General features: G+C 46.8%; 1 protein-coding gene across 2 annotated transcripts in view; it reads left to right on the top strand.

Annotated features, from left to right (window-relative positions):
- The window catches only part of LOC140626865 (olfactory receptor 6N2-like), a 25,627-nt gene extending 6,561 nt beyond the window's left edge, over positions 1–19,066 (top strand). Inside the window, exons 2-3 of one of the 2 annotated variants that reach the window (XR_012025862.1) lie at positions 3,430–4,390; positions 5,659–9,700. Coding sequence is in view for 1 of the 2 variants with exons in the window: in XM_072814622.1 (XP_072670723.1) it covers positions 17,921–18,865 (945 nt within the window). In the remaining variant the exon portion in view is untranslated. Of the gene's footprint in view, positions 1–3,429; positions 4,391–5,658; positions 9,701–17,263 lie in introns of those variants that run through there. The other variant, XM_072814622.1, reaches the window with a different exon arrangement.

The raw sequence follows: 19,066 nt of genomic DNA, 5'->3' as shown, positions 1-19,066 counted from the left end.
TATTTCCTCTGATTCCCGAGGTTGCTTTTTCATTACATCAGTTGTTTCTTTTGCTGTGTAGAAGTTTTTATTTGATGTAGTCCCATTTACTGGTTTTTGCTTTTGCTGCTTGTACTTTGATGTCATATCTCAGCCATTTCATTTCCTTAGGTGATATTTACTGTCACTTAGAGTAGATTTCATTCACTATCTCATAACTTTTTGCTCCTTGCGTGTCCCTCCTTGGTTCACGTGGGTCTGGAGTCCACACATCTAAAATATGAGAATAGGAAAAAAAATACGAGAATAGGAAAATACAGCTGAAGAGGTAATAATGTGCTGTACCTTCAGATAGGGGGCTGGGACTAGATATTTCACAGCAGCTAGGGATAGGGAGGCTTCTGGAAAATATTGGCTCCATCTGTATAAATCCAATCCAAGCACCAATGGTGCTTCCTCCAGAGAAACCAAGGACAGGAACACTCCCCTTCAGAGGGATATAATAGCAGAAAGGAGGTTTTTCTTCTGGACCAAATAAACCTTTCCCCAAGGGACAGCACTTACTGATCTTCACATCGGCCGTGGGACCAACCTGCCTAACCTGAGGCGGACCCCAGTGAGGCCTTGTCCTCTGGAAGCCACAGTCAGGATTCAGACCCCCATGTTGGTGAGGTCCAGGACGCCCCACCCTGCGTGGCTCCCTGTGCACAAATCCGCCACCTGACCCGACTCACTCCTGGATTAAAGGGACCATATCTGCCACTTCGGTGGACAATGCCCTTTGAAAAAGGAAGTTTTATTTGTTTGTGTTATAAATGTGTGAGGTGGAAAATGTAATATTCTTAGAAAATACAGAAAAATAAAATAAGTAAACTTTATAAAATGTTTACTTTTTGGATGTTATATGCAAACTGTAGTATTCCTAGGAAACAGAAGAATAGAAGATGGAATTTTTATTTAAAAAGCAACCTAACTTACAGCTCAGATATAAAAACAAACAACAAAAAAGAGACCAACAAGCAAACAAAACAGACTCCTAAATACAGAGAACAAACTGATGGGTTCCAGAAGAGGAGGCAGGTGGGGGGATGAGTGAGAAGGCAGAGGATAGTAAAAGTACACTTATCATGATGAGCTCTGAGTAATGTAAAGAATTGTTGAATCATTATATTGTACACCTGAAACTAATATAACACTGTATGTTAAGTATAGTTGAATTGAAATAAATTTTAGAAATTAAAAAAAAAATGTCTACATGCTGGGCCAATTCTACTGAATCTCTTATTGAAATGGAATTCTCAACCTTAGCAATATCACTATTAAAAGCAGTTAATTGATTCAGAGGGATGGTTCTTTACTTCAACTGGTATAAAGACAAACATATAGACTGATGGAACAGAATAGAAAGCCCCGAAATAAACCCATGAATGTATAGGCAACTGTCTTTGACAAAGGTGCCAAAGATACACAACAAATAAATCACAATCTCTTCAACAAATGGTGTTGGGGAGACTGGATAGCTACATACAAAAAATGACATTGAACCCCCTACCTCATACCATGCACAAAAATCAACTCAAAATAATATGAACTTATATGCAGAAAACTCTAAAGACTGCACCATTAGACTAATTAATTCAGCCAAGTTGTGGATGAAAAGAAATCAACACACAAAAATCAGTTTCACTTTTATACACTAACAAAATACAGTCCAGAAAGGAAATTAAGAAGCAATTTCATTTATAATGGCTTCAAAAATATGAAATACTTAGGAAAAAACTTAACCAAGGTGAAAGACTTGTACATTGAAAACTACAAAACATGATTAAAAGGAATAAAAGAAGACACAGACACATGGGAAGTCATCCTGTATTCATGGACTGGAAGACCTATTACGTTAAAGTATCAGTGGTACCCATAGTGATCTATAGGTTCAGTGCAATCCTTATCAGAATCCCAATGGCATTTCTTTTCAGATACAGAAAAAAATCATGCTAAAATTCATATGAAATATCCAAAGCTTCCAAATAGTCCAAACAATCTTGAAAAGGAAGAGCAGATTTGGAGGTCTCACATTTCTAATTTCAATCAAAACAGTGCAGGACTGGGATCCCTGGGTGGCGCAGCGGTTTGGCGCCTGCCTTTGGCCCAGGGCACGATCCTGGAGACCCGGGATCGAATCCCACGACGGGCTTCCGGTGCATGGAGCCTGCTTCTCCCTCTGCCTGTGTCTCTGCCTCTCTCTCTCTCTCTCTCTCTCTGTGTGTGTGTGTGACTATCATAAATAAATAAAAAATTAAAAAAAAAAAACAGTGCAGGACTGGCATAAAGACAGACATGGAATGGAAATGGAAAACCAGATGGAAAACCAGAGCACAGAAATAAACCCTTACCACCTATGGTAAGGTCAAATGATTTTTTTAAGTCATACTTTTTAAATTGAAGGATCATTGGCGTGCAATGTTTTCTTAGTTTCAGGTGTGCAACATAGTAATTCAACAATTGTATACATTATGCAGTGCTCACCACTCATGTAGTTACCGACTGTCACCACACACAATTATTACAGTATTATTGGCTATATTCCTAGTGCTGAGTAGACTTATTTACTTTATACTTGGAAGTTTGTGCCAGTTAATCCTCTTCACCTGTTTCACTCATCCCCCTCCAGCAACCCTCAGTTGTTCTCAGCATTCGTGAATCTGTTTCCTTTTTATTTTTATTTTTGTCAAAAATAGTGTTGGGCAGTCAGGATATTAATATGCAAATGAATGAAATTGGACTTATGCCATATACAGAAGTTAACTCAAATAAATTAAATCTAAACATAAGAGCTAAAATGATAAAACTGTCAGAAAACATCAGGGAAAGGCTTCTGACCTTGGAGTTGGCAATGGTTTCTTCAATGTGACACCCAATGCACAGTTAACAAAAGAAAAACACATAACTCTGTCCACATCAAAATGAAAACCTTCTGTGCATCAAACTTACACAATCAACAGAGAGAAAAGGAAACCTTTTCCTTTGGAATGACAGAAAATGTTTTCAAATTGTATATCTGCTAAGGGATTAATGTCTAGAATATATGAAAGCTCCTATAACTCAGTGAAAAACAATCTGATATTACAATGAGCAAAGAACTTGAGTAGACTTATTTTAGTACTATACAAATGAACAATAAGCATAGGAGAAAATGCTCAATAATAATCAATGCTCATTACAGAATTATCATTATGGAAATTGAAATAAAGCACAGTGAGATACCATAGCACATTCACTAGGATGGCTGCTACCAGAGAGAAAATAGCAAGAATCAGTCAGGATGGAGAGAAGTCACAAAGCTTGTGCAGTGGCTGGAAATGTAAAATAGTGCAATGGTTATGCAAACAATATGAACCCTCAAAAAATTTTAAAAAAAGAATTATTATGATCCAGGAATTTTATTTCTAGGCATATAGGCACAAAGAAGCAAAAGCAGAAACTGAAAGAAACATCTACACACCCATGTTTGTTACAGCAGCATTCACAACCACTGGAACATGAAAGCAATACAAGTGTCCATTAATGGGTGAGTGGATAAATAAAATGTGTTATATAATACAATGGAGTATTATTCCACCTTAAAAAGGAAGGAAATTCTCATCACAAAGCACATTCTTAATCCCCACCCCCTATTTCACCCGTTCCCTTCCCATCGCCCCTCTGGCAACCACCAGTTTGTTCTTTGTATTTGAGTCTGTTTTTTATTGCACATCTGAAACTAATGTACATTAACTATACCTGAATTAAAATAAGTACATAAATAAATGTGATCATTTATAGCAAAAAGAAAAATAAAGGAAATTTTGTCATCTGATCAACATGGATAAACTTTGAGGGCACTATGCTAAGTGATGGAAGATGGTCACAAAAAGACCAAAGACTGACTACATGATTGTACTTGTATGAGGCATCAAGAGTCTTCAAATCACTGAGACAGAAAGCAGTGTTTCTGGTGTTTTCTAGAAGCTGGGGGAAGGAGGATGGGGAACTTGTTCATCGGGGACAGAGTTTCAGTTTTGCAAGATGAAAAGAGGTCTGCAGCAGGGTCACACAACCGTGTAAACGCACACAACACTACTGAACAGTCTACTTAACACTGGTGAAGAGGGTACATTTTACATGTTTTTCCCCAATTAAAATTAATCTCAGATTCAAAGCTTCAGAGGTGGGGCAACACAAAGGCTCAACAACCCTTCAGCAAAAACTATTCAACAGGAAAGAATAAGGCCAAGAAGCGTTGGGGGCCAACAAGGAAGGAAGTAAAAGAGAATGAACACCTTCATCTGCAGCCTTACAAATAAGCCAGAACCAAAGAGAAGAAACCAAAGAGAAGTACATCCACATGGTAACTGGACAGTAGGAGCCAGAGGTAGGAGAGTTTGCTACGGCCTTTGTCTTTAAGGAGAAGATAGATAAAAAAATGTTAAAGAAATTTGGCAAGAAGGGAGAAAAAGAAAGCAGACTGAAATGAACTAAGATGTCAGAATCTAATTAAAACATACTCATAAAATGTGTATATAAATGGACCAAACTCACCAGCTCAGAGATAAGTGTCTTCAATTTGGATTAAAAATAAATCCAGCTATACAACCTTGAGAAGATGCACATAAGGCATTAAGTCACTTAACAAAAACTTGGAAAGTTATATTATTCAAACCTTAACTTGAAGAAAGCCAGTTTAACAGTGTAGCTTATCATAAAGTTCTAGAAAGAAATTGTCAGTACAAAAAAAAAAAAAAAAAAAAAAAAAAAGAAATTGTCAGTACAGACGGAGTTTCACCACGTGATGACAAAATATTCAACCCCCAAGAAAATAGAAGTTAAATTATGTACTTATGTACATAAATAGATATTAATAGATAATAATAATAAATAATAAATAATAAATAGATAATAATAATAAAATAGATATGTATATAATTTGTTATCACTTTACATGACTCAGTAGGGCAGCGTACAGTAAATTTGTTTTCTTTATTTTCATATACACACATAGTATATAAATACTTGTATAGATAGGCAAACTATATATGAAAATATATGGTTGAAATCAAGACGATGACAGAAATTGACAAAATCACCATCAGAGTTGGAGACTTTACCATCTCTCCATTCCTGGAAGGACAAAGTACAAAATAGTTAAGATTTAGATTCAGATTTGGCCAACACAATTAACAAGCTTAAGAACCTTTATCTAACTTACAGGCTGCTGAATCCCACATTTATGGACTCTTCTCAAGCACACATGAAATAATTAAAAGATATTCATCGTGTACCAGGCCATACATCGTCAACATATATCCCAAAGCTAGATGTATTTGAGATTTTTCCTCACCCTTTGGCATCAATGTATGTTGTCTCAGAGTAAAGGAGCAGCCATCCCAAAAAGGGTGGAGGTAGTGCCTCTCGTCCTTGTCATAGAATGAAACTCAAAATAAAATTAAACAGACTCATGAAAAAGTAAAGAAGCCACATTTTGGTGCAACCGTGTTTGTGGAAGTGAGACATGATTTCCTGGTGCATAATTGGGATAATTGCCTTAGTATTAAGACGCATAACACAGGTCCATGTCCCCATTTATCTTTTGCTTAATATTAGCTCATGATGGTTTTCTCCCACTGCTGTCTTGCCCAACAGCTGCCACCAAGTTTCCTGTTCATCCTCCCGTGGACAAAAACGAAGCTTTCCCCTAATTGCCCATGGATGCCAGACTTCTGGGAATTAATGTTCGATTTGCAGTTGTCGAAAAATGTTGCCCTTTGTTCGGGCCTCAGTGTGGTAGAAGGAAAGATGTCTATTTTCCACCTAGATGGAGGGAGGATCAGAACCAGCTTTCACTTTTCTGCGTACTGTTGATACAGCCCTGTTCCCCGACAGTCCCATTAATTATGTGACTGTGCGGTTCCCCACTGGGGGCCCGGGGCTCTCCTGGAGAAAGTCTCACACATCGCACCTCCCTGGAGACGTCCTCTGTGGCGGTCCTCAGAGACGCAGGGGCACTGCCTTCTCTGAATGAAAAAAAAAATGACAGAAAAGCTCTGTAAAGTCTACTTCAGGATATTATAATCTTATGACGGGTGGAGAAAATGATGTTTTCTGAAATATCACAAGGGAGAAAGGGCCCTGGGCAGAGTCACTTAAAGACCTGGCTGCTGGCGTTCATCTCACACCATGCCAACATCTGAGGACAACGGGGTCACGTATTCAGGGGCGGTTTTGAGGCTCCACCTCTCCGACTTGTTGGTCTCTATTTCAGCAGCTCCAGACACTGAAGTTTGCTGTCTATAAATAGTAATCTTGCACAAGGAGAAACAATAGTTACATAATCCCTCTTTGCTTTTTGCTTTTGACTTCAAGCATCAGTAGCTGAAGGGAGTTTGAACTTTGGAATTTTTTTTCTAATGTGGGTTATTAGAAACCTATAGGCCCTTGAATGAGGCTTAGCATATCACGCGGGCGTGGGGTGCCCCCTGGCTGCATCCCCCTGTGCACCTGTTCAAGGACCGGCAGTGGCAGGAGAGGTTGGGAGAGGCCTCTCTTTCTATGAGCACTTGACTGCATCTTCTGGGATGGGCGTGGGCCTTCTATGACATTGCTTTGGTATTTTTTTTTTTCATTGCTTTGGTTTAAATGGTCCCTAAGCATGCACCCAATTTTTAATTTCTTTTTTAAAAGATTTATTTATTTATTTATTTATTTATTTATTTATTTATTTATTTATTTATTTATGAGAGAAGCACAGAGAGAGAGGCAGAGACACAGGCAGAGGGAGAAGCAGGCTCCACCCAGGGAGCCCGACGTGGGACTTGATCCTGGGTCCCCAGGATCATGCCCTGGGGCCAAAGGCAGGCGCTAAACCACTGCGCCACCGAGGAATCCCCCACCCAATTTTTAATAATTGGCAAACCTGAAGCTTCACAGAGATAGAAGATCATTATGAATACAAGTCCTTACTCGAACAAATCAAAGGAGTTTGGCCCTACTGCCTTTTGACTAGGCTGCATTGCCTCAGTGATTAAAGTCATGGTCATGCACGCTTTCTGCGAGAATCATGGGTAAATACGAACGGGTAGAGAACTCCTATTATGACAGTATTGAAGCCTTGAAAAGTCTGGAAGAGCACTGAGCATCTTGAAGATTAGGGGGCCTGATAAACCCTTTGTGCTGTAGGGTTTTTTGTTTGTTTGTTTTGTTTTGTTTTGTTTTGTTTTGTTTTGTTTTGTTTTGTGACGCAGTGGTTGCATTTCTGGAGTAGCGTCAAACCTGAGACGTCAAACAAATGGCATAAGTCAGGAGACCGTATTGGGTTGTTTTGGGTTTTTTAAAGATTTTTATTTATTCATGAGAGGCAGAGACAAGGCAGAGGGAGAAGCAGGCTCCCTGCAGGGAGCCCAAGGCGGGACTCCATCCCAGGGCCCGGGGTCATGCCCTGAACTGAAGGCAGAGGCTCAACCGTGGAGCTTTCCAGGCACCCCACAGGAGACACTATTGTGACAAACCACCACCTGATCTTCCAGAAGGATGAGGCTCCCCCAAAGCTAATGTAGGCAAATGTTCAGAGGCCGTCTACAGAAAGGAAGAAAGCTGCCTGAATCCAAACCAACATCATCCATAGACTCAGCCCATTACTCAGTGCTGAAAGGAGATGAGCCGTCAAGCCATGAAAAGACATGGAGGTACCTCAACTGCATGTTATTAAGTGGAAGAAGCCAATCTGAAAAGGCTCCCAGCTGACTAATTTCAACTTTGTGACATTCTGGAAAAGGGTCTAGCTAAACTGCACTACACCCCATAACTGCTAACTTGTGGGAGTGGAATTCAAATTCCAGGTTTTTCCGACGGCGTGTGCTTCCATGTGGTTACTGGCCCCTGCCAGCGGGAGGCACGGAGCCGCGTGTGCACGGGTAGGTGGATGCACAAACAAGCAGGGGGATGCTGACAGGCAGCTGATCAGAACCACTGGATTTTTTTTCTAGAAGGAAATGGTGACTTTTTTTTTTTTTTACAAAAGGAAATGAGAATTTAAAAACTGATCTAAAAGAGTAAATCATGTGGCAATACCTTCCTGTGTTTGGACTCAGATGGCGTGCACCCCTCTTGGCGGGGCGGGGGCACATCTTTGACTATCCCTCTTTCTCTTTCACTTCCTTCCCTTAAGAGACTTTTATTTTTTTTTTAAGCATAAGTCAACCTACTGTTGATTCCTGATGCTGTTTTCCTGGGCATCAGAATGAAAAATGTATTGTGTATGTGGCTCATAAAATTGGGGTTCAAAGAAACCACGTAATTGATAAAATCCATCTCCATATTTCATGTGCTACAAAACAGGGGGCCGGGGAAAGGGTGTGAGTGAGTCTGGGGCCATGAGTCAGTGCAGGCTCAGGCCTGTCGCCGTGGCCCGCGGGTGGATAGAGCTGCCCGTGAGCACAGGGGAGCACAGGGGACAGGCTCTTGCACGTGGCTCGGGCAGGCCGGGGACCCTGGTGCGACCCAGGCCTGGGGGTGGAGGACTCTCAGAGGCGCCTTGTGCTACAGCTGCTTTCCACATCCTGCTCTGCAGCCCCGTGTTCCCAATTAGTATTAAATGAAGGCGGCAGGGAGAGGCCTGAGGCTCTCCAAGTGTCTGCTGCACGACTCAGCGGGAGAAGGCCTCTGGAAAAAAAAAAAAAAAAAACACGTTGCTAATTAGCACCATTGAGGCTGTGCCTCCTGAGGCCTCTGGGAGGCCCCTGGGAGCAGCACCGGGCCTCACCTCGGCCGCCTGCAGCTCAATTAAGCAGCTTGTTTGCCTTCTTATTAGCAAACTTGTTAGCGCCTTGCTTGTCCCCTGAGCCACTCACTCGCTCGCTCGCTCGCCAGGGAGAAAAGCTTGGTGCAGGGATTCCTTGGCCGGGTGGGTCTGGCCGTCCAGGGATCTGGGTGCTGGGACAGGCTTTGCGGGGTGGGAGCAGTGCCCCCGTGGGCCCGAGGCTCCCCGAGGCTCCCCTGCTTGGCCCAGGGCAGCAGAGGCGACCGCTGGCTTGGTTAGGGACCCGGAATTCAGCGCCACTGCCTGAGACCAGCGGAGAAGCCAGGGACAGTAAGGCTCGGCCCAGACAGCTGCTCAGGGTTGGGGCTCAGCGTCCTGCTGCTGGGGGGCAGCAGAGTCTCCAGGCCCAGTGCCGCAGAGCCCCCACCACGGTAGCACCTTGTAGCTGAGCGAGGCCCTCCCCTTGGCCTCCTCTAGGCCTCAGGTGCTGTCCGGCCCCTCCCCGGCCCCGAGCATTCCCTCAGGCCCCACCTGCGGGCACAACTCTGGGCCCCCTGCCCCCCATCTCAGGAGCCTCTGCACTGAGCAAGGTCAGACAGGGCACCTGTTGACCCCCCATCCAGGAGGGGGAGGTCTGAGGCCCTGGGAGCCTCCCCAGAATGGAGACCTCGCAGATGGAGGGTGGGTTAGCCCTTGTTCAGGAAGCTCAGTTGAAATGACAAAGTTGCCTGATCTGGGGGCTCCTGGGTGGCTCGGCCGTTGAGCCTCTGCCTCCGGCCCAGGGCGTGACCTCAGGGTCCCGGGATCGAGTCCCGCATTGGGCTCCCTGCAAGAAGCCTGCTTCTCCCTCTGCCTCTCTCTCTGTGGTGTCTCTCATGAATAAATAAATAAAATCTTTAAAACAAAACAAAAAACAAAGCTGACTGACCTTTCGGCCCGCTCAAGACCAACCATCAGTAATTTTATTCAATGCTTATACATCTACCACCAACACATCGGTAGCAATGACAGAGATGCTATTTGAAGGCCCAGGGAAGTGGGTGTATGAGCTCATACGTAAGGAAACTGAGGCTCAGAGTGTTCCACGACCAGTCTAGGGAACGGGTGGACCTAGTGTTGGTGGCCAGGTGAGGTCGGGAGGAGGACATTCTAGGTTAGGGACCAATACAGGCAGGTGAGCAGATGGGCTCCTTGATCAGGGCCAGTCTGGAATCACCGGAGAAGAAGGCATGTAAGTGGGACACACAACAGGGCGATGGGTTCAGAAAGCGCTAGGGCCCATCATCGCCCTGGTCCTACCTTCTGCACCTGCCAGGAGACTCACCTGCAGCGTGTCAGTGCGCCCAGTTTCCATTAGACACAGAAAAGAGTCGTCGGCCTGTCGAAGCTCAGACCTGCCCGTTCCCGCTCCCCGGGGCTCCCCTGCCAGGAGTGAGTTTATAAATAAGTCAGGCCACCATCCAGCCCTTGGGCCCTGGACCCCAATCCAGACACCCGAGGCCAGGCTCTTGTTTGTCCTGAGGAGGGCGCTCATCCTATCACCTGCGGAGCGTGCACGCGGGTCTGTGTCTGCTGCAGGTGCGCGGGCAGCTGGGGACCAGGATGCTTCTTCCTCCCTCACCCGTTCAGCAACTGCAGCCTCGCCCAGCAGGAAGCAGACTCTCTTGAAGGATCAGTCAAGAAACTCAGGAAACCATCTGATCCCATATTTTCAAATAAATAGCTTTAGAACCATAACACCTGAAGCAGGTATGTACAAGGTAGAAAACAGACTCAAGGGGGGATCCCTGGGTGGCTCAGTGGTTTGGCGCCTGCCTTTGGTCCAGGGAGCAATCCTGGGGACCGGGGATCGAGTCCCACGTCGGGCTCCCTGCATGGAGCCTGCTTCTCCCTCTGCCTGTGTCTCTGCCTCTCTCTCTCTATGTCTATCATGAATAAATAAATAAAATCTTTAAAAAAAAACAGAAAGAAAACAGACTCAAATAGAAAGTAGAAGCAGGGACTGGAAGCCCTGGCCACTCTCTACACCCTCTTTTCTCCCCTGGCTTCCAGCAAGTCCCTCCATCGAGATCATATAGTTCAGTTTGTTTTTACTTTTCAGACCAATGAGCCGAGGGCCAGGGGGGTCACAGTCTCCTGCTGAGGATACACAGCTCGATGATGACAAAGATGGGACTGGAACATGGCAGAGACAGGTCACCATCCTCAGAGAATTGTTTTTCTGTTCAAATGACCAAAAAAAAAAAAAAAAAAAAATCCCAAAGATTCCTGGAGCTGCTGTGAAGAGACATAGACCAAAGCCCAGGTCCTGATCCACTCCCGCGGCCTCACTCGCTCTGCCCAGCCAGAGCTGCCGCGTGGGGCTGTGCACACTCCCTCCTGCTTCCAGAGCTTGGATTCTGTGACTGCAACACATCTCAGAGAAAGCGGGGCCACTCTGGAAAACTGTGCGGAGGTTCCCCAAAGGGGTACAAATAGAGCTGCCCTACGACCCAGCAATTGCATTGCTGGGGATTCACCCCAAAGATACGGATGCAGTGAAACGCCGGGACACCTGCACCCCGATGTTCACAGCAGCCATGTCCACAATAGCCACACTGTGGAAGGAGCCTCGGTGTCCATGGACAGATAATAGATAGAGAAGCTGTGGTCTATGGATACAGTGGGATATTCCTCAGCCATTAGAAACGACAAATACCCCCCATTTGCTTCAAGGTGGATGGACCTGGAGGGTATGATGCTGAGTGAATAAGTCAATCAGAGAAGGACAGTTATTATATGGTCTCACTCATACGGGGAATATAAGAAATAGGGAAAGGGAATAAAGGGGAAAGGAGAGAAAATGAGTGGGAAATATCAGGGAGGGAGACAGAACATGAGAGACTCCTAAGTCTGGGAAATGAACAAAGGGTAGTGGAAGGGGAGGTGGGCAGGGGTTTGGGGTGACTGGATGACGGGCTCTGAGGGGTGCACTTGGTGGGATGAGCACTGGGTGATATGCTATATGTTGGCAAGTTGAATTTAAATAAAATTTAAAAAAATTAAAGAAAGCAGGGCCCGAAGTGGGCCCAGGAGGAAAGGTCCACATATCCAGAGCAGAGAGGGGGAGGTGTTGGCCCAACATAACCTCTCTCCAAACATCCATTTTTCTCGTCGTTTAATAGAAATACAGAACGATCCCCCCACACCGTTCTCTAAGGGTTAAAGGAAGCCACGCTCGCGGGGGCCTCACGCGGAGTGTTCCTGACGGCGAGGGCTCTTCCGTAACAGTAGGGCCGTCTTACTGTCCCGGAGCAGGGCCAGGTAGTGGCTACAGAAGGGCCTCCGAAGCCCGGGTCCCTGACTCCATCAATCATCATCTCGACCCCCTTCCTGCGCCGTGACCTTGGACGAGGCTCTCCACCGCATCTGGCAAAGGAGGCCCCCAGTGGCATCGTGTCTAAGTCGTTCTTGTGAGGGTTAAATGACTTTGTATTCGGGAAGCACGTAGACAGGTAAACACGGCGTAAGAGATGGTGGTCACTTCAGATTTGCCGTGTAGGGTTCTGTGGTGGGAACTCCTCTCCTAGAGCCCGGGTGGCTGCGGACCTCCCGCTGCCGTCACGTGTGGGTCAGTGGAATTGCTAAGACTCCAAATCAAGTGTTCTCCTCTGGGTCTCGGTTTCCAAAATCACCCGGGAACCTCATGTGTGTTTCTCTGTGCGCTTGCAAAATCGCCACTCAGCCCTAATGCACGGCTTTGGGGTCTTGGGCCTCTTGTCCATCCTTCCGTTCTCCTGCACTGTGCTCTCTCAGCATCTCGTCCTGGGGGGCACCCATGGGACACCATCCTGGGGGCACCGTCCCGGGGGCAGGCCCAAAGCATCTCCAGCGATGGCTCAGCACCGTGCGGTGACCAAAGGGCCCTGGGTGCTGCTGTGGGGACGTCTGCACACCAACAAGTCAGGGCAGCACGTGTCCCACCATGACCCCTGCTGTGGAGCCGCATGTCCGGCCATGGACGGGTGAGTGAGAAAGGAAGGAAGGAAGGGATGATTGGACTTCCTGAAGACAGAGTGAGGATGACGTGCCGAGGTCCCCTTCCCCCCACCCAGTCATTTGTCTCCTCCACCTCAGTGCAGTGCTCCAGGCTCACCCTCTCTCTTACCCCCGGGCTTTTTGAGGTCTCTCTGTTCAGACTGCCCCACCAGGTGCACACGGGAGGCCAGCCCCTGGCTCCCCTCCCTGCATGGCTCCCCTTGAGCAGCAGTGCACAGCCCCAGGACCCCCGTGCCCTGGGCAGCGGCTCTGCTCAGCAAGCAGCCTTTCTGCTCACCTCACTGCGTTTTACAAATGCCACTTTGTCCCCTTTTGCTGTGATGCAGAAAGAAGTTGGAAACGACGCATCCATGTGACTCACTGGGTCTTTGACGCAGGGCCAGCTCTTTGGTTCCTTCCTTCTTCTACATTCACATCAGTGCTATTACTCTCGGAGGAGAGAAATAAGTAATACATTTATTTCTACATGCCGTTTATGTATACCTATTTCTATCTATAGGACACATGTGTACCTATTTCTATAGACTGTATGTGCTATTTACATACTTATATACACGTATATATGATTATTTCTGTATGCCATATCCTATATATCTATGTATTATATATATATATATACTCACCTACACACACTAACATATATAGATATATATATATACTTTATTTTGACTTATTTCTCTCTTTCTGAAGTGATAACCTGATGTCCACATGGTCTTCCCGGAAAAAGCTAGAGAATGGTATGCATATGTACAAAGACACACATATTCAGACCACAAACTCTGCAGTGGTATTAAAGCTAACATTCTATCACCCAGATGCTTAAACAGTTTATCCATTAAATAAACCCATATTTTTTTAAGATTTTATTTATTCATTCATGAGAGACAGAGAGAGAGAGAGAGAGAGAGAGAGAAAGAGAGAGAGAGAGAGGCACAGGCACAGGCAGAGGGAGAAGCAGGCTCCATGCAGGGAGCCTGATGCAGGTCTCGATCCTGGGTCTCCAGGATCACACCCTGGGCCGAAGGTGGTGCTAAACCGCTGAGCCACCCAGGGATCCCCAAACCCAGATATTTTTAAGAATGAAGCAGGGCACTACTAATAATTATCCTTGGGAAATAGGCATTGACCAAACTCGCTTGGGCAAACCAGGGTAGGATCGCACCACGTCACTATATTAACATGGGTTTAAAAAATATTTTTCTTGATAGATAATATACCTACATCATCAAAAATTTCTTAAAAACACTTTAAATTGCATATGCAGCAGAGCATTTCTCCAACCCGTGTCCATCTGCCCCTTTCTGTCCTTGCCAGCCCTCATCCCCACGAAAGGAAACAACTTTCCCAAGTGCTTCCTACAACCCTGCAAAAGTGTTTCTTTATGCAAAAACAAGTAAATGTAGAGTATTCTCATATGTGCTCTGGAGATCTCCAGAATATTCCACATCGCTGTAGAAATGGCCTGTTGATAACTGGCTCCACGGTATTCCATTGTGCGTTTAGTTTATCCAGTCCCTTATGGGAAGGGTCATGGGTCGCTTCCAGTCTTGCCGTTACAAATGGAATTACGGAAGAACTCGGGGCACACATCAGTTCAGATAGCAGAGATCTCTGAGAGACAGAGGCTGGAAGCGGGATTGCTGTGCACAAGCGAGTGCGTAGCCCACCTAAGTCTTGCTAGATTTTCCTCCAAATGTATCACGCTGTTCTCTACTCCCACGAGCAATGCGTGAGACTGGTTCCCCGCAGTCTTGCCAACAAAGGGTGTTTTTAGACTACTGGATCCTTGTCAATCCGAAGGTGAGGAAAGCACCTCAATGTATTTAAATTTCTGTGAATCTTATTATGAGTCAGGTTGAATATTTCTTCATACACTTAAGTGTCTCTGTTGTTTTATAAATGCCTATTTTGGGGTCTGTCTCCCTCACTCCAAATTAAGCATCTTGAAGAAAGAGATGATGTTTTATACATCTCATACATTCCTTAATAGCGTAGAAAATTTTTAAAAATAAATATATTTAATTAATGAGTAACAGAATCATTGTGCTTTTCCCCCTCCTCATACTATTTAAGCTGCTTTTGATAATAATTTTTCTATCCTTTGGATCACTTTTTTTTCCTTTAAAGAACAATATCGTATGTAACTATCTCCATAAAACAGAATATTTGGATGAACAAAAATGAAAGAAATCACGTATACAATTGTTTTCAACACTACCTTGTTCTCTCTTGCTGCTTGTAAGTATTTGATGGAGGCATCGAAAGGTACCTCTTGCTCTTGCTCTGTGTCTAATACAGAATAAATATTAGTGAGCACGCCCTGTGGTGGAGGGTGACGTGAAGAAGATAAATAAATGTCTTCCCCAGCCAAGCAAAGCCTACACTTAAAATGCTCCAATTTTTATTTTCTTTCTTCTTGCCACTTTTAACTTGAACACCCCAGTCCTTATTCATAAATACTGCCAAATCTTTAGCACTAATTATTGCATTGATCTGGGTTTGTGTATTAGCTTCTTATAAATACATGTGTGTGTCCCGTTGATTGCTTTTCTGCAGGCAAACACACAGTCATTATGATATACTCTTACTGCAGAGCCGGGTGATATGCAATCGGGCACTATAAAGCGAGGGGGAGATCTGTCTCAGAATCTCACAAATCCATAACTGAGACTGAAAATTGGGGGTGTTTTGGTGTTTGGGACTGTGGGGAAGGCAGCAATTTTGTCAAATGATGGTTGCAAATATCCAACCTGGAGGGAGGTCAGGTGTTCAGGTGATGCCAAGTATAGGCTGAAGGCTAGAAACGACTGAATGAGAACCTCTAATTGCCCAAGCATCTGAGAACCTTTTACTCGAGTAGAGATTCTCCTGATTCCCTTGGCTACATTATTTTCTAAAGTTAAATTCTCAAAACCTTTTAAACTACTCTAGCTCTCTCAGGAAGATTTTCTAGATTGACTTGAAGAGATGAGATGGTTTGTTCTAAGTTTATGTGGTCTATGTGCAAATCTTTCATCGTTAATGTCTTGCTGGCCAACTCAGCTTTGCTACCATCTTGTCCTGTGTCTCTGATTCCTAAATGGTAAACTGTGGTTGCACCTACTGATGATGCAGATCTATTATTCTCCAATGGATTAATGTTTTTAGTCTATTACTCTTATGGCCTTTATATCTATCCAGTGCATGCACATGTATGGTACCCAGTTGAGGTCAGGGTTCGTACGCTGACTGCAGGGCCTTTCTGAAGATGATTCCAGTGGTCATAAACTGAGAGGGATGTCAGGGAGCTGGATCAGGATATCTGTGTGCTAGTGATCGTGGTGGTAGCATAAGCAGTGATGGCGGTGGTGGTGGTGGTGCTGGTAGTGCTGCTGGTGGTGGTGCTGGTGGTGCTGGTGCTGGTGGTGCTGGTGGTCTGATAGCACTTGGCACATAGCAGATATGCACTGATGAGAGAATCAGTGAATGGGTGATAGTGGACATGGGCCATCAGTGGTGGCAATGGTGGTCATCATGGACATGAAGGGGGCCAAAGAAGTATATCAGGGCTGCTGACCTTTCTCAAACCATGGCAAAGCTAGTCATGGGCAAACTTGGTTTGGTCTTCTTGGGTCATCCAGTCCTTGTCTTTGGAGGAAATGAAGCTGATTGACACATCTTACACTGGCAATGTTTTAGAAAGACAACACTCCCTTCTGTTACTGTCCATGTGTGCACAAGATTATGTGAGATGGGCTGTTTCTCTCCAGAGAAAGCTATGTGGAACTTGCAAAAGCTTGTAGTCACCCACAGGCGGCTACAGCCCCGAGGCTGGACTCCAGAGCCCAAGGATCAGGGTTGCAGGGTTGAGAAAAGTCACTTGAACAACAGAGCATACGTGCTTTGCTTCCCTGTGCTCAACTGCCTGCTTCAGAGGAACCCCTGGGGGAGACCTAGTCACACTCAGCAACCCCGGGGAGCACCCAGCACAGAGCCCAAGGGAGGCGAGCGTGTGCGGGAACATGAGGTATAAGTAGGGGAGAGTCTGGGGGGTGGAAAGGATGCTGAGGAGGTCGCTGTGAGTGTCACTGTCATCCCAACAGTCAGGTAATGGGCACGGAGTGGGTGGCACAGGTGAGCGTAGGGAAGCAGAGGACCCGGGGAGGGTGTCGACCCTTCCTGGAGGAGGCCCATTAGGGTGTAGGGTGTGGGAGGAGAACTCTGGGGACCTTAGTGTAGATCACCTATCTCCACCTTCACCCCAAATACATTTTCAGTGACTCTAGGGAACCATGACCTTTCTGTGTTGTAAGAGTCTTAGGAAACATCTGTTCAAAACTTCTTTTAAAAATTTATTTTAGAGAAGAAGTTGAGGGGGAAGAGAAGAGGCTTAGCTCAGGGTGCATTGCAGGCCAATGACGCAGCAGGGCCAAAGCCAGATCCCTGATTCAGAGAAGCCTCTTCTTTATACCACAGGACTTCTTGCTTGGACTTCTGACCGCAGGGTTTTCCTCCATGGGAATTCCCGGTGCATTTCTCCGGTGGGGATCATCTTTCAAAAGACATGGTGTGTCTGCTGAGGGAGCGAGCACCCATCGGGCACTGTGCAACGGAGATGCCAGGGACTGTTGTCAGAGCGTCTGCATTTCCGTCATTCCCCACCTCTTCCTCCGGCGCTTGTAGGCACGGTCTATAAGCTCCAGCGGGGCTTCCAGGAAGAGTCCCTGACAGTCACATATGGGGGATGACCTCTGTCTTTTCCACAGCCCAATTTGGCTGGTCTTTGCATCATTGGAAGGTACAGGAAGGATAGAGGAAAGATCGTTCCTATATGTCCTATTTCCTGACGGTGGAACAGGGACAAAATCCAGGTCCCTGACTCTCCAGAACCCAATACAATAAATTAGAAAAAAGTTGCAGTGGGGTCAGGGACCTTGGTCTCGAGGTCCAGCTCTGTCAACAGCAGATCCGGTAACGGGGGACGGACCACTTCTGCCTTCAGGAGGGCGGCTCCTCTGCGGCGAAGGGAGGGCATCGGCTAGAGAAACTCCGTTCCCACCAGGTGCCCACACTTCGTTGGCACGAGGACAGTTTTCCAAAGAGAAGGAGATCCTGGAGCGGCTCCGAGGGCTCATGGATCGGCTGAACCGCACGTGGCCGCAGACCTTCGTTCTCACGGGGTTCGGGGCCCCCGGGCCCATGCGGCCACTCGCCTTCCTGGCTACCCTGGGCGTGTATGTCCTCACACTGGCCTCGAACTCGTTCATCATTGTGCTGGTGCAGGCGGATGCGGGCCTGTCCACGCCCATGTACTTCTTCCTCGGCGTGCTCTCCTTCCTGGAGGTCTGGTACGTCAGCGCCACGGTGCCCACGCTGCTGCTCACCTGGCTCCGTGGGCGCCCCCCCATCCCGGCGGCCGGCTGCTTCCTCCAGCTGTACGCCGTGCACTCCCTGGGCATGACGGAGTGCTCCCTGCTGGCCGTCATGGCTCTGGACCGCCACCTGGCCATCTGCCGCCCGCTGCACTACCCCGCGCTCATGAGCAGGAAGGCGCAGCTGGGGCTGGCGGGGGCCGCTTGGGTGGCCGGCTTCTCGGCGGCCCTGGTGCCAGCCGGCCTCACGGCCGCCCTGCCCTTCTGCCGGAAGCAGGTGGCCCACTACTTTTGTGACCTGGCCCCCCTGATGAGGTTGGCGTGTGTGGACACGGCCTGGCACGCTCGAGTGCACGGGGCGGTGATCGGTGTGGCCACGGGCTGCAACTTTGTGCTGATTTTAGGACTGTACGGGGGTATCCTGAGGGCGGTGCTGAAGCTGCCCTCGGCCGCCTGCCGGGCCAAGGCCTTCTCCACCTGCGCCTCGCACGTGACCGTGGTGGCCCTGTTCTTTGGCTCTGCCTTTGTTGTCTACGTGGGGCTGCCCGGGAGTCAAGCCGAGGGCACAGATAAGTGTATCGCCTTGGTGTACACCTTTCTGACCCCCTTCCTCAACCCCATCATCTATACCCTTCGCAACAAGGAGGTGAGGGCGGCGGTGAAGAGGGTCACCATCAGGGTCGGAACTGCTCTGAATCAACACTGACGACCTCTGTTGTCGCCGCTCAGCTCCCGGGCCACAGTGGGAACCAGCTGGCGGGTCGGCCAGACATCCGGCCACAGCGACAGTAAACCCCGTGAACGAAGCTGTCAGATGATGGGTCACACGGGCTGCCAACGGCCACTCGGGAGGACGTGGTCTGGGTAACCGGGCTTCACAGCTGTGGAGGGAGGGGCAAGGGGGACA

This window comes from Canis lupus, chromosome 38, assembly GCF_048164855.1.
Source record: "Canis lupus baileyi chromosome 38, mCanLup2.hap1, whole genome shotgun sequence".
In the NCBI taxonomy this organism is placed as follows: domain Eukaryota; kingdom Metazoa; phylum Chordata; class Mammalia; order Carnivora; family Canidae; genus Canis; species Canis lupus.
Note: the sequence above shows the minus strand (reverse complement) of the source record. Positions and strands in the feature narration are given on the sequence as shown.